Consider the following 20807-nt stretch of genomic DNA (forward strand, 5'->3'; position numbering starts at 1 on the left):
TCCTATTTAATTCTGCAGTTTTCCTATAATGCATTTTTACAATATTCTCTTTTTACCATAGGAAAGCTTGTTCTTTAATCTTGTTACTGAGCCATCTCACTTACCAGTTAACAACTGTAGTTGCTATTATATTATGTGTCTCTATTAATGATAACCTTCCTTCTGCTCCTTTCTATTATCCTTCGTCCTGATTTAAGTTCAGCGTGACAAGTGTCCACCTCAGGGATCTTTTCTGTTCTCCAGTTAAATTTACATCTGAATATTGTTTCAGATTCACAATATCATTAAGTTCTATTATAAACTTTGTTCAGAAAATATCTGTAAAATGTATTTTACTGCACTGAGATTTAAAGTGTAAACTGAGTGTGGCATCAGGGCTGGAACAATGGTTCCAATTTAAGATTACATATGGATTTAGTTAGGATTCAGGTGAATTACTTTCATTAAAATTTATGTTGAAGATATAGCTATATAGCTACCCTGCATCTCTTTTTTAAAAAAAAATTACCCTTTGAGAAATTTGTAAATAACATTGTAAAAGATTATACTGTGTGGATATGGTACTAAATCAGTAACTGGCTGTTTAGAAAGCTGTGTTATTGACAATTAGGAAGAATGAGTGGATAAAGGGATTATGGTGAAGAAGACTGATGCCATGAGCTGTGAATGAAGAGTTTAGGACCTGTTTTAGCCCAGATATTGTCACAGGAGCATATGTACAGTTTGGTCGGGCATTATGGAATGGTGAAATTGTGTGCCCAACTTGCAGTATATCATTTGGATTGGGTGGAAAACAAGATGGAGACTGGTGATGTACTTCACCTGATCCGCCACTGCTCTGCTCACCATTTTTCCTACTGTTGTAGATAAGCTGTTGCTCCTTTGCCACTGAGCTTGTGACAAAATATTTTGCTTAACAAGATAGGATTTTAAATATGATATTTCTAAGTGTCATGAATTGATATGGTGTATTTCTGAGTGATGTATGTAAAAGCTAGTGAATCTTCCATGATATTTTTCATGGTAATTTGAATATGTTTCAGATGGACTGGAACAATGCACTACAAAGTGTTGAATAGATTGTGTTTTTGCCACTGTATAAAATTAAGGTTTAGATATAAATATGAGAACTAGTTGTTTATGGAAGTGATTATTACTTTCAAAAATTAGATACATTAAATGCACTTTGTACATTGCTAATTACATCTTATGATTTTCTATTTTTTCCTTTCTCTCTAAAATGTTACTTCTGAGTAATTTGTAAGTAACAACAAATGGCCATGCTGAGGCAGTAAACTGAGACTTCCCCCTCAGCAAACCCTGACAGCCTTTGACACACAACTACTTGGGTCTTTTTCCACAGGATTGATGATCACACTCAAATGAATAGAGTAGCAATGTTTGCACCAGCCAGTCATGGCAGGGAGCCGAGAGACTAGCTGCAAAGTGCAATCGGCCCCTCCTCTCAGCACATGAAGTTCTCTATTGCTGGACTCGATGCTGAATGATCTGCCAGCTAAAGGTGAGCTTGATTAAGCTGAATGAATGGGGCTGAGGTCTTGCCAAAATTAATGTAAGCAAAATAATGGCACTAAAGAGTGACAAGTTCTCAGAATTGGAAGGTTTCCTTCCCAAATTTTTAGATGAAGTAGGTGAAAATTTTGCAGATGTATGAGCTATAATTTTCCAACATTCTCTTGATTTATGGACCCATTCCTTTAAATAATAAAAAAAACAAAAAAACTTAGGAAATTATTAGAATCCATAATTAAGGACTCAACTTAAATTCTCAGTTGATCAAAAAATAAACAGCATGGCGTTGTAAAGCTAGATAATTCCTGATTGTTAGTTGGATTTTTTTTATTAATTAGTGGAGAGTGATGTCACTTGTATGGACTTCCACAAGTCATTTGATAAAGACCCTCATTAGAAAGTGTTAACTAAAACTGAAGAATGTGGAATTGAAGGGCATTTATTGACCTGGCCAGGAAAATGGATCAGCTGCAGGATGCAGACTGGGGATCATGGATGGGTCTGCAAATTGATAGGTTGTGACAAGTGTGGACTCTGCGAGCATCTGTAATACTGTTCCAATATGTAACGTCTATAACATTGATTTGGATGTTTAGATAGAAAGCTATATATACAATTTTTCTCATGGAACAAAGAAAGCAGTTTGGATGGAAGAATTTACAAATAGTAAAATATTGAGGGGAGAGGCAAATCTGTGGCAACTGGATTTTAATAAAGGCAAATAAGAGGTCATCCTTTTTGGACTTGTCTAAATGGTGAAATGCTCAGAGCAACTGAGGCTCATCAAGAGCTTGGAGTTACAGAAATAATCAAAGGCCAATGGAATGCAGGCCTTTGGACAGAAATACAAAAAAACAAGTTATGTAACAGCTAAAGGAAAACTGTTAGATCACAGGATTTTGTGGTGTGTTCTGGGCACAGTATTTACATTGTATAGCCTTCACAATAATAATTTTTTGTTCAAGGAACATAATTGAGTTTAACTTTAACTTAAACCAAAGACACGCCTACTGGGCAAGTGACACTATTAACAACTCATTACACAGGACTAGTATCTTAATGTGCTGATAACTGTCTTGGAAGGTTAGACTTGTCATTGAACACTAATGAACTTCTACAGATGTACTGTTGAAAGTATCCTGACTAGTTGCATCATGGTCTGGTAAGGCAATTCGAATGCACAGAAATGTAAGAAGCTGCAGAGAGTGGTGGACTCTGGCCAATACATCATGGGCACATCTCTTCCCACTGTCTAGTATCTACAGGAGGGACTGCCTCAAGGAGGCAACATCCATCATCAAAGATTCCCACCATCTGGGCAATACCATCTTCTCACAGCTACCATTGGGCAGGAGGTACAGAAGCCTGAAGCCCCATACCACCAGGTTCAAGAACAGCTACTTCCCTTCAGCCACTCGATTCTTGAGCCAACCAGCACAACCCTAATCAGTACAGTTTAGCAACACTATGATCACTTTGCACAAAAATTGACTTCTTTTGTTCTAATTGTGTTCTTTCTTGTAAAAAGTGTATAATTTGTTTTCTTGTGAATGCTGCTTATATGATGCTATGTGCCTGTGATGCTGCTGCGAGAAAGTTTTTCATTGCACCTGTGCATACATGTACTTGTGCAGATTACAATAAACTGGACTTTGACTGTCCCCACAAAGCCATTTTGACTCATCCTATAAAAGACACTCCCTTTGTTCAACACATCTCTCTTCCATCTTCCCTCCTACTGAAAAGCTGCATGAATCTCTATTTCCCTGTTCAGATGAAGGGTTGCAATCCTAAAAATATTGACTCTTTCCACAGATGCTGCCTGGCATCTGTGTTTCTTTGGCACTTTCTATTTTTTGTTTCTGATTTCCATTATCTGCAGGTTTAAAAAAAATTTTTTCCACTCAGGCCAACATTCCATTTTCCCTCCTAAATGCTTTTTGAAAGCTTGGTTGCAGTGACTGGTGTAAAAGGGCACTAAGTAAATGCAGAATCTTTGGATTCTCAAAATGTTTTTAATAAAGTACCAAACAAGTTATTCCATAATGGCTCACAGGTTTGCATGTAATAAATTTACATGGATAAAGGAATGGTTAAAAGACAAAATGGATAGTAGATATAACGGGGTCTTTTTTTTTCAGGTTGGGTTGTTATCGTGTTCTTCAATGGGATCTTGCCTATTTGCACTTTGTATCAATTAGTTAAAGGCACTATAACACATTGATAATTACTGATAATAATAAGCTGTTGATGATACAAAGCTAGGTGGGAAAGTGAACGATGAGGAGTATGTGAAAAGTTTGCAGAAGGTTGTAGAGAGGTTAACTAAGTGGGTGGGAAGGTGACAGATGGAGTACAATGTGGGGAAAATGAAAGGTTATTTTCTTGGTTGGAAGAACGAAGACTAAAATTCTGACAATCAAGCAATTATCAGTGTTCAGGGTGATCTCAGTGTGCTCATTCATGGACCAAAGTAAACATGGAGGTATAGCAAAGAATTTATGAAGGCAAATGGTAGGATGACATTCATTGGAAGGATGTTGGAATACAAGAGGAAGAAAGTCTTGTCCATACCTAGAGTAACATTGACAATTACAGCAGGACTTCAGTTTTGATCTCTCTACCTGAGAAAGGCTGTGCTTAGAGTTTAGATTTCATTCCTTGGATGAGGCCTTTTCCTGGGAGGAGAGTGAGAAAGATGTAGTTCTGCTTAGATGAATGAAATTGTGATCTCCTTGAGATGTGTGAGATTCTGAGAGACATTGACAGTTTAGATGCTGAGATTTGAGAATTTAGAACTAGCAGGTATGGTTGTAGGTTAATGAATTGGTCACTCGTGACACAAAATATTTTATTCAGAGAATTATGAATTCTTGGAATTCTGTCATAGAAGACTTTGGATGTTCAATCGATGAGTAGACTGAGATCAATAGATTTTTGGGGCTCTGAGAAACTAAAAGACATGGTAATTAGGTGCATGGGTCCAGTCTGCTTATGTTCAATTTATATGCCAAACCCACCATTCCCAGAAATCAATCTGGCAAGCCTTTGCTTCACTCCCTCTCTCGCAAACATATCCTTTCCTAGAGAAAGACTAAAGCTGTGCACAATATTTCAGATACAAATTGGTCATGACATTTTCTACTCCAACTTAAATCCTATTTCAACTATTTGTATTAGTTATGGCCTGCCCTAACTGCGGAAGACTCTATGGTTCCTAGATTGGCTTATCAGTCACTATTTCCAGCATATCCTATTTTTAATAAGAATCATAGAATTGTTACAGTGGAGAAAGGAGCCATCGATCCACGGAAGTAAGTCATCCTTGATCCCAAGAGGCTACCAAAGAAAAAGTAGGGTTTGAAAAAATAGCTTCAAATTTTACTAATTTACTCACTGGAACTTGCTGTCCCAATCTCCTGGTGCACACTAAAGCCATCATGCACAAGAGATCAGCCCACCCATAACACTGACGAGACCATAACCTATTTTTGTTAAATGGCACATTTTCCACTTCAGGTTATCTCGAATCATACAGTTCAACCTTGATCATTTTAAATACCCGTGCCACCTAGAGGGGACAAATGATCAAAACCATGTTATATTACAACTTCCAGCCCGCATTCAGATTAGGGTGTTCCCGTGTTAGCTCTTCAATGACGCACTGTGAAGCAGGTCGTGAAAACTGCAAGTTACTATGCAAATGACGCACGGGCTTATGAATAATGCATGAGGCATATTCAGATGAACGCTGGTCGCCGCTGAGGCGACGCGACCGCCTCTCTCCGGCACAACGCTGTCATCATGGCGACGGGCGCAAGCTGAGGAGCCCTTGGAAACTGCATCACCTCACACTGCCAGTCTCCCCTCACTCGACATTCTTGGCTCTTTCTGGTTTTGTTTTGGATGCGGCTCTAACCGCAATGGCTGAGGTATCGTCGCCGGCGGCGGAGATGGAGGCGGGAAAGCGAGCTTCCTGCTCGGCGGGGCTGGTCGGCGATGGGGAGTCCAAGTGGCAGCTCGCAAACGTTCCGGCTGCCGGCGCCGCAGTGATGGTGGAGCCGCTCTGCCCTCCGGCAAAGCCCGGCCCCGGATGCAGCTCCAGCTCGGCGGTTGCAGGGAGGGGAGTGCGCGTCTTAAAGGTACGTTCACGCTCTGGCGGCTGCTTATTGGTATCTGAAAAATACTGCTTTTAATGTTATGCCTTTTTTTTAAAAACGTGGTTTGGTTTTAAATATCCCTATAAAGTTGTTAAGGCTTGAGTAGCTTAAATAGTAATTATGGCGCACAGTTTCGAAATATTGCGTTTGCAGTGCAGCTGATTTCAGGTCTTTGAACAGAGAAAACGCAGTGAAAATGTACGGTCGCACTACCTTTAATTAACTGTTAATAGTCATTTGAATATTGGAAATATAGATATATAGTACCTAAATTGAATATCATATTTCCGACTTAAATTTATTCCCATGTAACTTATTGCACAAACATTTATAGTAAAATAAATTTAAAGTAAACAATACTGTCGCTTGTCCACTATCATGCCATTCTCTTAATGTTATCTAATGTCGTGCTAAACAGCGAAACCTGTAGGAACCACCAATGACTAGGTTATCAGATGTAGAAGATACAAAGGGACATGTATTTATTGTCATTTTTAAAACAATGTATATAGATCAGTATCTTTTAAAGCATTTTGGATATATTTTATTGGAGTATTGGTGTTTTGAAAGGGAATGTGTGGAGTGGGTGGGAGCGAGTTGGGGTTTTGTAATAACATGTCAAAATTAAATATCAAAAAATGAAAGTTAGGAGACAAATTTATGGCCAGTTCTGTTCTTCTTGCGTTCCTTGTGATTTGATACTCTGTGACAAACAGATTACAACTTATAGTGTCATGGAATCATACAGCATAGAAACAGACCCTTTGGCCCAACTGGTCCGTGCCAACCAAGACGCCCATTTGCCCACGTTTGAACCATATCCCTCTAAACCTTTCCCATCCATGTACCTGTCGAAATGTTGTTATTGTACCTGCCACAACCACTTCCTCTGGCAGCTCCTAAGGTATGTATACCTTATGAAAGCCAAAAAGTTACCATTGATCAGTAGTTGTTGGATTGAAACGTCAACTCTGTTTCTTTCCACAGATGGTGGCTGACCTGCAGAGTATATCCAGCATTTTCTGTTTTAGTTCAGATTTACATTGGCCTTTTATTTGCTTATATGGAACGTTGTGCACTATCTCTGATTTGTTGGTGATTTAAAATATGTACTAAAGCTTTATTCTTGTGACTGGTGGGGGTAGTAAAGTGATTTAACAGAATCAGACCATGCAATACTAGGGTTATTTCACTGAAGCCCAGCAGGTAACTTTTTGAATGTTTCAAGGAGTTGCACAAGTGCTACTACTGAATGTTCTGTGGATTGAAAGCTTGTGCTGGGCTGGTATTCATTGCTTCCTCACTCCCTTTCTCCTTGGGCATTTTTCTTGTAATCTCCTGTTTCCTTGCAACTGATCAAACCGTAAGTAATTTGTAGGGTCTCTAATGATGATGTTACAAATAAAATTATATTACGATAAGAGCACTAATGGCACTGGAAGTTAGCTGAAGGTTGGATTTCCAGTATACTGAAGAATGGCTTATAATAGCATTTTTCAGCACAGTGACACAGTAGGTCGTGCTGCTGCGTCATAGCTACAGTGACTTAGATTGGATCCTGACCTTGGGTGCTGTCTGTGTGGAGATTGCAAGGGGAGTTGATTGGCACGTGAGAGAGAATAAACATAGTGGGACTACTAGGAGATTAAGGAGAAGGGGAATAGGACTGTTGGGATAGCTCTGCTGGAAGCTGGCATGGGCCCAGTGGACCAAATGGCAGCCTCCTGTGTTAGTAGATAAGTTAAAACCATGTTCACCATTGATTTATTTCTGACAGATGCTGAATTTTGGACTTGTGAAGGTAGATATTGTATAAACTGAAATGCACTACCAGAATTTGTCATTTGATTGTCACTTTACCTTTGACTATTGGAGTCACCAGAAAGTTGCACTTGTTGATTGATCACATGATTACTTGTTATTTATGAGACCATTGGAATGTAATGATCAGGAAATGGTCAGTGACATTATGTGTTGACATCCGCTGTGAAACATACCATGTTTGCCTGCAACTGTTCTATTTATTTTGCCATTACTGCAGAAAACAGTTGCTGAGCAGTCTGAAATGCACTTAAATGTCCTTGTAAAATGTAATGTGCTTTACATTTATTTCAATGTAGGTCAGTTGCTTCTTGGGTAATGATGTTTAACTTGAAAGAATGCTGTCATATTTGTGGAATTTTAGAGACAAGTTCTGTAGAATTGTTGGATTTGTTAAATATTATGCTGTAATAAAATTTCATTGCTCTGTAACATTAACACTTCAATTTTGCTAGAAGGATGAGATGCATTGTAGCAGTTATATTTGATCCATATTTAAAACTTTGTGAACAAATTGATTTGAATAATAAAATTTTTTTATTTCTGCAGTGAGAATGAATAAAGTAGTGTTTGTAGATCCCAACATTTAATGTTCAAAAAATCTCATTGTGTAACATTTGAGATGTACTGAAAATTCTTTTGTATAATAGCCAGAATGTAAAATGCATCATATATTCTCAACTCCTGAAAGCTATTTCTTTCTTCTGCTCATCTTTGGCTCCCCAAACTTCATTTCTAAAAATTAGAGATTATTTTACTTTACAGCCTATGTATATTTTCTTTCACTTAAATATTTACACTGTATATTGTTCAGTATTTTAAAATTCAGCTTTTATACCTTTAGTAAACTATGAATGTACCTAATCCAGTTACCTGTCTTATTCTGTACATGCTTAAAGCATCATGATTTTGCCATGTTCATCTGAGCATTGAGTGTTAGTGTCCTCAATAATTGTTCGCTTGTGTTCTGATAGAATTTATCCATCTTTCCTTTCATAGAGGAACATGAAGCGCAATGCCAGTAGGAGTTGCCTTGGAAAGAAGAGTAATTTGGGTTTACGAGAGAGAGAGTGGCTCAAAGGAGATGCAAGAAGAGGTTGTGTATATATTCATGGAAAGGAGATGATATTGGCAAGTGCTTCTTCTTCCACCTCTTCCTCGGGTACATTACTATCGTCCACTTCCTCATCATCTGGCCCAGATCTTCAGGTGGTACTCTGCAGCACTGAAACAACAACAGCAGAGCTGTGTACTCAGGATAGTGATGATTTGTACCTGCAGCTCCATGGTGATTTCATCAGGTAAGAAAAAACATCTAAGGAAATATAGTGGGTTTGCAGATAGCCCACTGAATTTTAACGTGCATATTTTTACATGCCAGTAGTTTATATGGGGGAATCCATGATAGCATTTGGGCAACAAATCATTTTGTTGGGCTGTGAATTTTAATTAAGGTGAGAGTTATTTTTGACTGGGGAGGTGTGATTGGTGAGAGAAGTTAATCAACAGTCATACATTTGTAATTCAAACCCTCAAACTAGCCATTTTCAGCTGCTTCGTCAATGACCTCCTTCCATCGTAGGGTCAGAAGTGAGGGTGTTAACTGGTGATTGTACAGTATTCACTTTCTTTCATAACTCCTCAGGAAATGAAGCAGTCCATACTTGCTTGCAGCAAGGCAGAGCCAATGAGAGCTAGCTTCCGGAACCCATGATGATAAGCTGAAGTTTTTTCAAAACATACGCATCCAGTGGCCATTTTATTCTAGGTGAAGCCGACCTAAGGTTTCTTGCAAAGATATTCTAAGTTATGCTTTGTAGTGTTTCGTCCCCAATATTATTTGTCTTCAGAATTGCTTCTTGAGTATTTGTTGTACATTAAAACAGGTGATTTTTTTTTCTGCTATCTTTTTTACTGATGTTCTTTGAAATGTATTGAATTCACTCATGAGTATGATGCAAAGTCCTACTGCTCCAAAATGTGGTTTATTTACATATTGTACTGTTTAATCTAAGTGAGTTGATATCCACCTTGATTTACTGGGTTTATGGTTGTCCAAACTGCAGACTGGTATCTTTTGGTCTGTTTAGGTTTCAGTGTGACTCAGAGTTGGGAACCAGACATCATTGATTTAAGTTCCATTCTTCGCTTATTTATTGTTTCTTATAAATCAAAAAAGAATGGTTTTTAGATGACCTTCAACATTCTGCCCTTCTAAGCATAATCTAAGATCACATTACTGAATAATGGCTTTGTCCTGAAGTTCTCTATTTCAGTTGGTTGTTCAAATGCCTTGATGTTCTTGGCTCACTGCAGAGTTCCTTTTACCCACGATGTGTACTTATTATATTCAGACGTTAATTATCTCCTTGCTTATACCCTTTTTTTCCTTATCGTTTTCTTGGCTATCCTACAAATCTTGTTTATTGTTGCTTTTCTTCCTTATCTTCTGCTATCCATGTTCAAGGTTCTTCTACTTATTGGCACTTTGGAATCTTGTCTCGGAGTTCAAAAGTCCCATTTGCATGTAATTGCATATGAGGAAAAAGTCTTTATGGTGTGAATGATTGATTGTTGAACTCTGCTTTAACTCAGTCTGGCAGTACACAATAAGCCTTAAGTCATACAATTATTTAAGTTTAATAGTGTACCAATTAAACCAGGATGAACTGTATAATAGATGACAGAAAACAGTTGTACATGACATGTGCGCTATTGTATTAGGAACTTCCTCTGCAAAACCTTGTGTCAGTGCCCCATCAAGTAGCAGTAATCCTATCCCTAAATGGAGCTGTTTGATATCTAAGAACAAAATTAATGTTAAGAGCACTAGATATTTTCAAGAGCATAAACTGAAGCGTAAAATCAAACTCTCTGTGGTGGAAAAATGTATTCTTTTGTAATGCCGATTAACTGAGTTATAATGCAACCAGATTTAGAAAAAGATACAGCTTTGTTCCTTACATTTGTCTTGCTCCGATGTTTATCAGTGAATGTATTTTTCCCATCCCTGTCCAACATAATGTGATCATTAACTTGATTATGTGTTTCTTATGTCCTTGGATAATGGTTTTACAGTGTTACTTTTTACCATTCAGGCGAACCTATATTTTGTTTTTGTCCAAGTAATTTTATTTTGTGAATCTGAAGTTTTTGGTTAGCTAGATTTTCAGTTGGTCCTTGTTGTCTTGTAAGTATGACATCCAAATAAGATTCAGAGCTTTACTGTTGTGAAATAATTTATTTTGGAAGAAGTGGCTGATGAACCCATGCAAAGAAATAGCAAAAGATAAGGAGTAAATTTATGAAAGTAAATTGAATTGTAGGCCAGCCAAGGAATACTGTTTTGCATTCCCCCCCCCAACCACCTAGCACTTGTGGGAAGAGACTTAAAAACTTGCTCATGTGAAACTACAAACCGATTGTCTGATACATTAACCTTAATATCCAATAATAGTGCATTATATCCATAGATATACATTTTCTGAAATAGATTTCGGGAGCACTGCCTCTGATACTGTCATCTATGACTCTTGCCCCTCATCAATCCGTTTGTTACGCTAATCATTTGTAATATGTTCAGTAAGCTAAATGGCAATGGGCAGATGGCAATCAGTAGCAATGAGCATATGAACAGAAGAATTAGGAGTCAGAGTTGGCCTCCACCATTCATTAAAGTGCTGACTGAACTTCTACCTTGGCTTCATTTTCCTACACCATGCGTATGTCCCTTGATTCTCTTAATAACCAAAAATCTATTGCTCTTGATTTTGAATAGACAATGACTGGACCTCCACAACCCTCCAAAATTCTAAAAATCCACCACCCCCTGAATAAAGAAATTTCTCCCCATTTCAGTTCTAAATAGTTTATCCCTTATTCTGTGATCCCTGGTTCCAGATTCCCTAACCAGGGGAACCATCCTTTCTGAATCCACCTCGTTGAGCCCTATAAAACATTCTGTAAGTTTTAATGATTTATACCCAAAGAATTAGAAGTCTACTCTGTCTCTCTTCATGGGGAAACACCCTAGGAACCAGTTTGGTGAATCTTCATTGCACTCTATTTATGGCGAGTATATTTTTTGTGTAAGAAGACCAAAACTGACGCAATACTTCAGGTGAGGTCTAACTAAGGCCCTTTATAATTGCAGTAAGACATCTCTACTCTTGTACTCACACTATCTTTTAATATAGGTCAACAAACCATTTGGCTAATTGTTTGAGCAATAATTATTCAACTGCATGTTAAGTGATCTATTTAGCTGCGATGTTGATGCAGTTTTACTGGGCAGGGTGGGAAATTTTGGAGTCTTTCTGATCCATAAATATTGATTGATCACTAGTTTATAGATCTAACCAGATAGCTAACTGGCTGGAGCAATGATGGAATAGCCATAAATAGAATATTTCTCAAAACTGTTATTTGGATTATTTTCTTGATGGACTTTTGAAAGATGCAACTTTGCTGACCAGTATTTCTGACTGAGAGGAGGCAGATTTATAGTTGGCTGTCAGAATATTAACCAAGTTTTTGGGACTGGTAACACAGAATCTTCTCTCCTTAAAGCCTCTGCTTTTGGGTGGATTATTCAAGAAGTCTGTGGCTGATTCATTACCATTCCAGCAAAACAAAGCCTGATTGAGGGTATTTGGAAGAGGTGAGGTATAATATTTTTTATCATTCCTTTTTTTCTGTTAAGGTGGTGTTGGCAGATTCAGTGATATGATTCAATAAATATCAGCAGCCATTTTGCTAATTCACAAAATAGCCGTATTTCACCAATGAGCCAGGGCATTAAACAATAGGGCATTCATGCATGGACTTCGAGGGAGAAAGTGGCTCTCCAGCTTAACTTTGTCCTGCCTTCAGCTTGTGTGCACATGGACAATTCCCAAAGGGGTCATAGGCTAGTAATGGGGAGTTGTGGGACAAAACCACTCAGAATCAGAAATGAGCTGGAATCACAAATTCATTATTGCAAATATGCAGGGGAGAGCAGACCAAAGACTATCAAAAATAATTTACAGTAAGTCTATTATATAGCAGCTTATCAGCAATTGATGAGGCTGGCTAGACAGTCTGTCCTTATTTGTCCAACATCTTTGTGTTTTGTGCACATTTATCTCAAAAGTACCGGTAAGTACACTGAGAATTCATCTCGAAGACAAAACAACTTTAACTTCAGTAATCTTATCAACCCTGACAAAATTACTTTAACAAAGCAAACTTCAATAACCTTATTATTTTTTGTTTTTTTAACATTAATCTTTCCTGTTGGTCCCTGGCAGCCAATATCTGACCATGGTGAGTACAAGTCACCAGCAGGATTTTCAGTTGACAGGACTGTCCAGAAATCATTTGAATTTTTTCACATTGTGAGCAGCAGATCCTTAATACTGTTTACCTCCCTGAATAATTGGTAGTTTTCTTACAACTTCGCTGGATATTGTACTGTTGTCCAACTTGGCTTGGAATAGGTTTGATAACTATAACTGGCATATTTGACCCCTATTAGAACCCTTGTTAGAAATCATTATCATTTGTACAGTATGCAATGTTAGTTTCGGGTGGCAGCAAATACAAGGGATTTAGCCATTTCTGAATCACATGGAACTGCAGGTGTGAGAGCTATGCTTCATTGCAAGTTTTCCAAGCATTTCTACAGGCTTATTGCATTACTCATAAACAACTACATTTGTGCACTAACTGCAGAATCCTGGTATCATGTCAGAAGTGCTGTTTAATTTTTGCCAACTTTTGTCTCAGGCAGTGATTAATTATCAAATGCCATTCCCTGAAAACGTTCATAGACAAGGACAGAAACTTCTCCAAGGAAAGTAATTAACTAACTGTATGTAACTTCATCTTTCCTGTCTTGAACATCAAAAAGTAATGTAATTTTATCCCATTCAAAAAGAATTTGGGAAAGCTTTCCATTTGGTGGAGTAAGTTGTGATTGAGTGATTGAAATTACCATTTTGTCTTATTCAAGAGTTCCAAAAAGACTTAATCGTCTAATATAGTATTTCCATGATATTTTAAGAATATTATATTACTAACACCGTTTGATTATTTAAGTCCCAGAAAATTCCTGATTAAACTGTTGTTTTCCCCATTTCTTAAAACATATTCTATTTATGACAGGTTTTTAATCAAAATCTTGTTCATGTACCTCTATTAAGTCCCCCCCACCCCTCAGCCTCCTTTGTTCCAAGGAAAACAAATCCAGCCTGTCCTTTCCTCTTAACTGAAGCATTCCATCCCAGGCAACATCCTGGTGAATCTCCTCTGCATCCTCTCCAGTGGAATCATGTACTTTCTCTCATCCGGTGACCAGGACTACACAATATTCCAGCTGTGGTGTAACCAATGTTTTATAAAATTGTTTTTCTGATAGGTAAGGCCTTAAGTCCAAAATGTATCTGTGCTGTAGCTGAGGTTTGCAGAAAAGTTCTTAAATTCTTGCGGCCTCTGGATGTCTTGCTGCATCTATTGCAGCTCATTGATTGTTTAAAAGATAGAACAGAATCCATTCTGGCTCTGCATAAGAGCCAAGGGGTTTAATTTGACAATGTCAGTAAAATATCCATTTAAAACTATATAAAGTCAGTGGAAGAGTTAACTTTGTTGCAAACTTGTCCAGACTGGCAGAATTTCAACCAACAATAACTTATAATAAGTTTGTTCATTTAGGTTGCTGTTAACTATTAAAACTCACACAAAGTCCATCTTAAGAATACAAAATTGAGCAGAGCATTTGAAATAATAACTAATATCATTGTTAACTCATGGAAAGCAAATGTTCCTTGAGGCAGATGATATCTGAGATTACACCCCAATTGTTCACAAATGATTTTCCCAAAATGACAATTCACAACTGCCATTTTTTTAATAGATGGTAATTTCATATCCCTAATTGGAGAACCGTGCATAATTTGCAATATTGAAAGGAATTCCATTTGGGCATTATAGAATTCAAGTCCTTATTCTATCCAGTATTAATTCAGATCAATACTCAATTGATAAAGTAGGACACGAGAGACCAAAAGTTGAACTGGAGATGTGGAAAGCTTGTGAACAAACTCAGTAAATTACAGCGTGTGGTTATTCCTTCATCAGGGGCTCTTGGGTTTCCTCGGGTAACTGGGGAAAAAATAAATTTGGAAAGAAATTACTAGTTATGTTACCAAAACCTTCATGTTCTTTTGGGAAAGAGCAGAATCTTTTCCTTATCTCATGTCTGTCACTTTGAATTCATTCCTTTTTGTTCGAGTTTATGGTTTCTCCCTGACAAACCTCTATCTGTGCATGTGGGAGGAGTCAATCCAAAAAAAACTAGTGCTCAGATTTGTAGTAATTGAATTAAATTGTGCTTTAATAAATGTTGGAATTAATACCAAACGCTACCACATTCTTAAAGTAGACTGCATGAAGGATAAGTCATTTCATAGCTGTAACTAAATTAAAATGCTTTATTTTTAAAAGTTCTATGAACTTAAAACCAGGTTTTGTAACTTCGAATTTAGGTTTCAAGGTCTCCTGTCTTATTTCCCATAGCAGTCAAGAAGTCCATTGGTTAAAAGGAAACATACCAATGTCTGCAATTAGAACTTTAATCTTTAGTTTTTGGTTTAAAATTCCTTTCAAGAGTGGGTCTACAAACCTGAAACTAAATTAGAAAAATCCCTTCTCATCTCACAATTTAGTCATTTTTATTCCCTCTACTGCTGCCCCTTGTTTTGTGTGTCCCAAGTTTCCACAGTTCTTACATTCTACCTTTCCTCTGCCTTCTCTATTGCAGCAAACTCAAACCCAGTGACTTTGTTTACCACAGTCTGAAATAATTGCCTTTCATTCTGTCTGCCATTATTGTGATTTTCTTCTTGGTGGATTTCAGTTTCTATCTTTCTTACTCCCCCAACTCACTATGTTAACATTGCCGTTTGCTTCCAGGATAGCCATTCTGGTCTTGATGTGTTCTGCTGAGATTCTTTAAACATTTTTAGGAATACTGCATGTTCTCTACCTGGATAGGGAAACTCCGGAGTTTCTTGGATGCCTGTGGATTTTCATTCCTTATACTAATTTGCAGCTGCTTTATCTTTCTGGGTGGCACCATTGAAGCTCCTTAGTTACTCTGCTCTTCCTCAAGCTAGGCCCAAATGGCTATCCTAAGGGGTGAGTATGCTTGTTTGTTCAGTGGCTTGTGCCAGAGCACCATTGTTCTGTATGTCAGATGGTGCCTTTCCCATTCATCGAAACATTTTGCCTTTACAGTTTCAAAATAACAAAAAAGGAAAAGGGCCTGAAGCAAAAGTTTGGGCACCCTGCATGGTCAGTACTTAGTAACACCCCCTTTGGCAAGTATCACAGCTTGTAAACGCTTTCTGTAGCCAGCTAAGAGTCTTTCCATTCTTGTTTGTGGGATTTTCGCCCATTCTTCCTTGCAAAAGGCTTCTAGTTCTGTGAGATTCTTGGGCTGTCTTGCATGCACTGCTCTTTTGAGGTCTATCCACAGATTTTCGATGATGTTTAGGTCGGGGGGCCATGAGGGCCATGGCAAAACCTTCAGCTTGTGCCTCTTGAGGTAGTCCATTGTGGATTTTGAGGTGTGTTTAGGATGGTTATCCTGTTGTAGAAGCCATCCTCTTTTCATCTTCAGCTTTTTTTACAGATGGTGTGATGTTTGCTTCCAGAATTTGCTGGTATTTAATTGAATTCATTTTTCCCTCTACCAGTGAAATGTTCCCTGTGTCACTGGCTGCAACACAAGCCCAAAGCATGATCGATCCACCCCCATGCTTAACAGTTGGAGAGGTGTTCTTTTCATGAAATTATGCACCCTTTTTCTCCAAACTTTCCTGCAACCTCACCACAAAATTCAGCGTCAGAGGTTTGCAAAGGAACATCTAAACAAGCCTGATGCATTTTAACAAACAAGTCCTGTGGACTGATGAAGTTAAAATAGAACTTTTTGGCCACAATGAGCAAAGGTATGTTTGGAGAAAAAGGGTGCAGAATTTCATGTAAGGAATGTGCTATGTTGGCGCCGGAAGAGTGGCGACACTTACGGGCTGCCCCCCAGCACATTCTCCATAATGCAAAAAGGTGCATTTCACTGTGTGTTTCAATGTACATGTGACTAATAAATATCTTATCCTGAAATTTGACCATTATTTGAAAGTATGACTTTCCTCAAAGTGGGCACTAGTACATTCAGAGGTAAATTGTAAAGGTAACACTCCAGGCCCTTCAGAAAAAGTACCTAAGAGCAATGTTCTTTTCTTTAGAAGAAGCTAGTCATTCACAGTTTGCTCTAAAGCAAACATTTCCCATTCCTCTAAGTTAGCAAATTGAGCACATTTTTTCCATGTATACCATCATCAATTAATATTCTTTGCATCTTCATCTGAGAACCTTTCAGTTTGACATGAAAGTGCCTGTCTCCGATGAGAGTAATATCTAAGAGGAGGCAGGGGCACAGTTCCCAATTCAAAGAATCTTACCACCTGTTATGCCTGGAACAGCAGTTTCATGGAGCTCTTTGAAATTGAAGTTGGTGGTAATGAGTTGTGTACCCCAGTGTTTTAGTGAATATCCTATATCCACCATTATCAGACTATATAGTGTTATATGGTAACAGACCTTTACCCACCAGTACTGGGCTCCAGTATTATATGGTGACTGCATCCATTGTACTGTTTCTGTGTTTTGGTGTCATATCTGTGCCTACTAGCATGGTATTCCTGTATGTGAACCTGAGCCCTAGAAGATGGGACTGGACTGATTGGATCCTTGGTGCCATGCCTGATCTGGTTCCCTTATGGTATAAGTGAATTGCTGGTGTCAGATGATTCTGGCCAAGATTAGGATGTTGCCTCAATGACAGGACAGCAGACCACACACACAAGCAATATAACTAATATAAGTAGCTATACTTTGCTGGGATCTCCCAAAGAATGTTTATAACTGAATAGAATAATTTGGGATAGGAATTTCAGAAAATTCATCAGCATCTATTTTCTAGTGTGTAACAATTAGAAAAAATTGCCACACTTTTCTCACTCTTCATATATCCTTGTGGGGGGAGATGTACGGGAAATATATCAACATAAATGACGAGGCCCTGGGCCAGACAAAACATGGATCCCAAGGACTGATAGACATGGAATTTTGGTTTGATTTTTCAGCCACAGGGTCCACAGTATTCCTTTTGGACACATTCAGGGTCAACAGGGTAGCGATGTCACCATCTGCTTTACTTAAGGATTTATGGCTGTCTTGGAGATTCTAGATTCCATTCCACATCTTCTGTTTGTTTTCATGGGAAAATTGCCATTCTGTAATAATACCTTATGGAACGGCTACTTTTCTTTTCGGATATGGGAAGTTCCGTACCATATGAGACTGTTGGCAATCCCAGCTGTGCAGTTCTCTTGAAACATCCTTGCCATAACTTTGGCAACTCTTTCTTTGATCCACAGTGAAAGCCTTCTGCTTCCAGACATTGCATCCCCATGTGCTTACTGGTTACAACTTCCTGCTAGTTTGGGTCTGTCAAGTGAGGCCTTGCAATTAAAATTGCTGAATTCGCTTACTGCTGAGGTCAGGATGATTTCTGCTTGTCCAATTCCTGAGCCAAGTTAAAACTGAGAAACTCTCTTTCAGACTTTCCAATAACATATTGTTTGTGGGTGATACAACATTCCTTCAATAAACTACAGAAAATCAATTAAACTAGTGGATGTCAATTAAGTAATCAAAACCCAAGCAATATGTATATTCTGATTCAAAAGACAATTGAATATGTCAGTAAAGTTTTAACAACGTGGTAGTATCACAACGAATATGTTATACATCTAAAAATAATCAAACCTATTAATAGTAAACAAAGGGCTATTTAAATGCCCTTGCACCTATAGCAAAGATCTCTAGTTGACAGTTGGACATTGGTATCTTGTCCATTTTCTCCTTCCCTTCAGTTTTGAATAAATCAGTGGGCTGCAGAGACCAATTTGACTGCTCTGGATGATAGTCTAGCTCTGATAAGACAATACAGAACTTATCAGAGATTGATTTAGCATATCTACGTTCTAACCAGCTTCACTAGTCCCCTGAATTCTCCACTTAGTCTTGTTACTTTTCCGCATTTGTTTCTAAGGAGTGTAGTATCACTGGCAAGGCCATCAATTTTTGCTCATCCCTAATTGGCCGTGAAGTTGTGAGTCGCCATCTTGAATCACTGCTGTCCCTTGATGAAGGTACTCCACAATACTGTGGGGTAGGGAGTTGAGGATTTAGATCCATTGATGGAGTAGCACATATTTTGTTAAAGTGGTGTGCAACTTGGAGGGGAACATGCAGGTGATGGTGTTCCCATGTGCTTGAAGCCCTGTTACTCACCCCTTATGATTCCATGCCTGAAAGCTATCCAGGTCTTGCAGCATGCAGGTGTGGCCTCCTTCATTTGCTGAGAAGTTTTGAATGGGGTTGAACGTTGTGCAATAATCCACAAGTATCCTGACTTCTGAGTTTAAGGTGGATAGAGAGTCATTCACATAGGTAGTTGGTCCAAGGGCACTGCTTTGAGGAACTTGTGCTTTCTTCCTGTGGGGCTGGGATGATTGACTTCCAAAAACCACAATGAGCTTCCATTGTGTTTGGTATGAATCCAGCTGCTGTTTTATTCATTCAAGGAATGTGGCTTTCACAGGCTGAGCTAACATTTAATTAACCATCCTTAATTGCCCTTGAGAAAGTAATGGTCAGCCACCTTTTGAACTGCTACAGTCCTTGAGGTGTGGGGAGATTCTTTTAGGGAGAGAGTTCTAAGGTTTTGACAGAGTGGCAATGTATTTCCAAGTTAATATGGTATGTGGCTTGGAGGACAACTTTCAGGTGGTAGTGTTCCCATGCTTTTGCTGGCATTGTCGTTATAGCTGGTAGAGTTCGTGGGTTTGGAAGGTGCTACCTAAGGAGTCTTGGATAAAAAACATGGTGAAAAAGTTATAGAGCTGAAAATATAGAGTAACAGATTTATACTGCACGGAAACAGGCACTTTGGCTCAATTCGTCCATGCCAACCACGTTGCCTAACTGAGCTGGTCCCATTTGCCTGTGTTTGGCCCATATTCCTCTAAACCTTTCCTGACCCTGGAACTGTCCAAGTGCCTTTTAAATGTCGTAATTGTTCCTCTGGCAGCTTGTTTCATATACTCACCACCCCTTGCATGAAAATGTTGCCCCTCGGGTCCTGGTTAAATCTATCCCCTCTCACTCTAAACCTACATCCTTTAGTTTTGGACACCCCCTTTTTCCATCCTGGGAAAAAGACTTTGGCTATTCACTTTATCTATGGCCCTCATGATCTTACAAACCTCTGTTAATATAAATGACAGAGAACAGCAGACCCAACACTAAACCCTGTGGCACGCCACTGGTCACAGGCCTCCAGTTTGGAAAAGCAACCCTTCACCACATCTCTCTCTTCCCTACTGTGAAGCCAAAAGATTTGCTTGAAAGCACTGTCACTGAAATCTTCCTTCACTTTGCTGCTGATTGAGAGCACGCTGATCAGGAGGCAATTAGCTGGATTGAAATTGCCCTGTTTTTTGTCAACAGGGCATATACCTGGGCACTTTTCCATGTTATCAGGTAGATGCCAGTGTTGGAACAGCTTGACTGCTTCTGAATGGAATGTTGTTTGGTTCCATGGCCTTTACAGTATCCAGGGTACTCAACCTTGATATCATATCCAGTGAATCAAATTAACTGAAGATTGGCACCTGTGATGGTGGGGGATCATCTACTTAGCATCTTTGGCTGAACATTGTTGCAAATATTTCAGCTTTGTCTTTAGTACTCACATGTTGACTCTACCTTTATTGAGAATGCGGATGTTCTTCCTCTTCCTTTAGCTTTTTACTTGACCACCATCATTCATGACTTAATGCAAGCTCTAAGAACTGCAGCAGTTTGATCTGTCTATTGATTGCAAAGTTGCTTAATTCTGTCCGTTGCATGCTATTTTTGCTGTTTAGCATGCATGTAGTCCTGTGTTGTCCTTAAGGCTGACACCTCATTTTTAGGTCTGCCTAGTTCGACTCCAGCATGCTCTGCTGCATTTGTCATTGAACCAGGCTAGTAATGGTAAAATGAGGGGATGTGGCACTCTGTGAGGTGGCAGATTGTGGTGATGTATGTTTTCACTAAGCTGATGATCTGTGGTGTCTAATTGATGCTCGGTTTTGAGCTGCCAGACCTGTTCCAAGTATATTCCATTCAATGTGG

General features: G+C 38.7%; 1 protein-coding gene across 1 annotated transcript in view; it reads left to right on the plus strand.

The window, feature by feature from the left end:
- Positions 1-3776: 3776 nt before the first annotated feature.
- LOC127577345 (PH domain leucine-rich repeat-containing protein phosphatase 2-like) overlaps positions 3777-20807 on the plus strand; it is a 98571-nt gene continuing 81540 nt past the window's right edge. Inside the window, exons 1-2 of the mRNA XM_052028471.1 lie at positions 3777-5675; positions 8514-8815. Coding sequence (XP_051884431.1) covers positions 5259-5675; positions 8514-8815 — 719 coding nt within the window. The 5' untranslated portion in view covers positions 3777-5258. The remainder of the gene's footprint in view (positions 5676-8513; positions 8816-20807) is intronic.

The sequence above is a fragment of the Pristis pectinata genome, chromosome 13 (genome assembly GCF_009764475.1).
Source record: "Pristis pectinata isolate sPriPec2 chromosome 13, sPriPec2.1.pri, whole genome shotgun sequence".
NCBI classification, from domain to species: Eukaryota; Metazoa; Chordata; class Chondrichthyes; order Rhinopristiformes; family Pristidae; genus Pristis; species Pristis pectinata.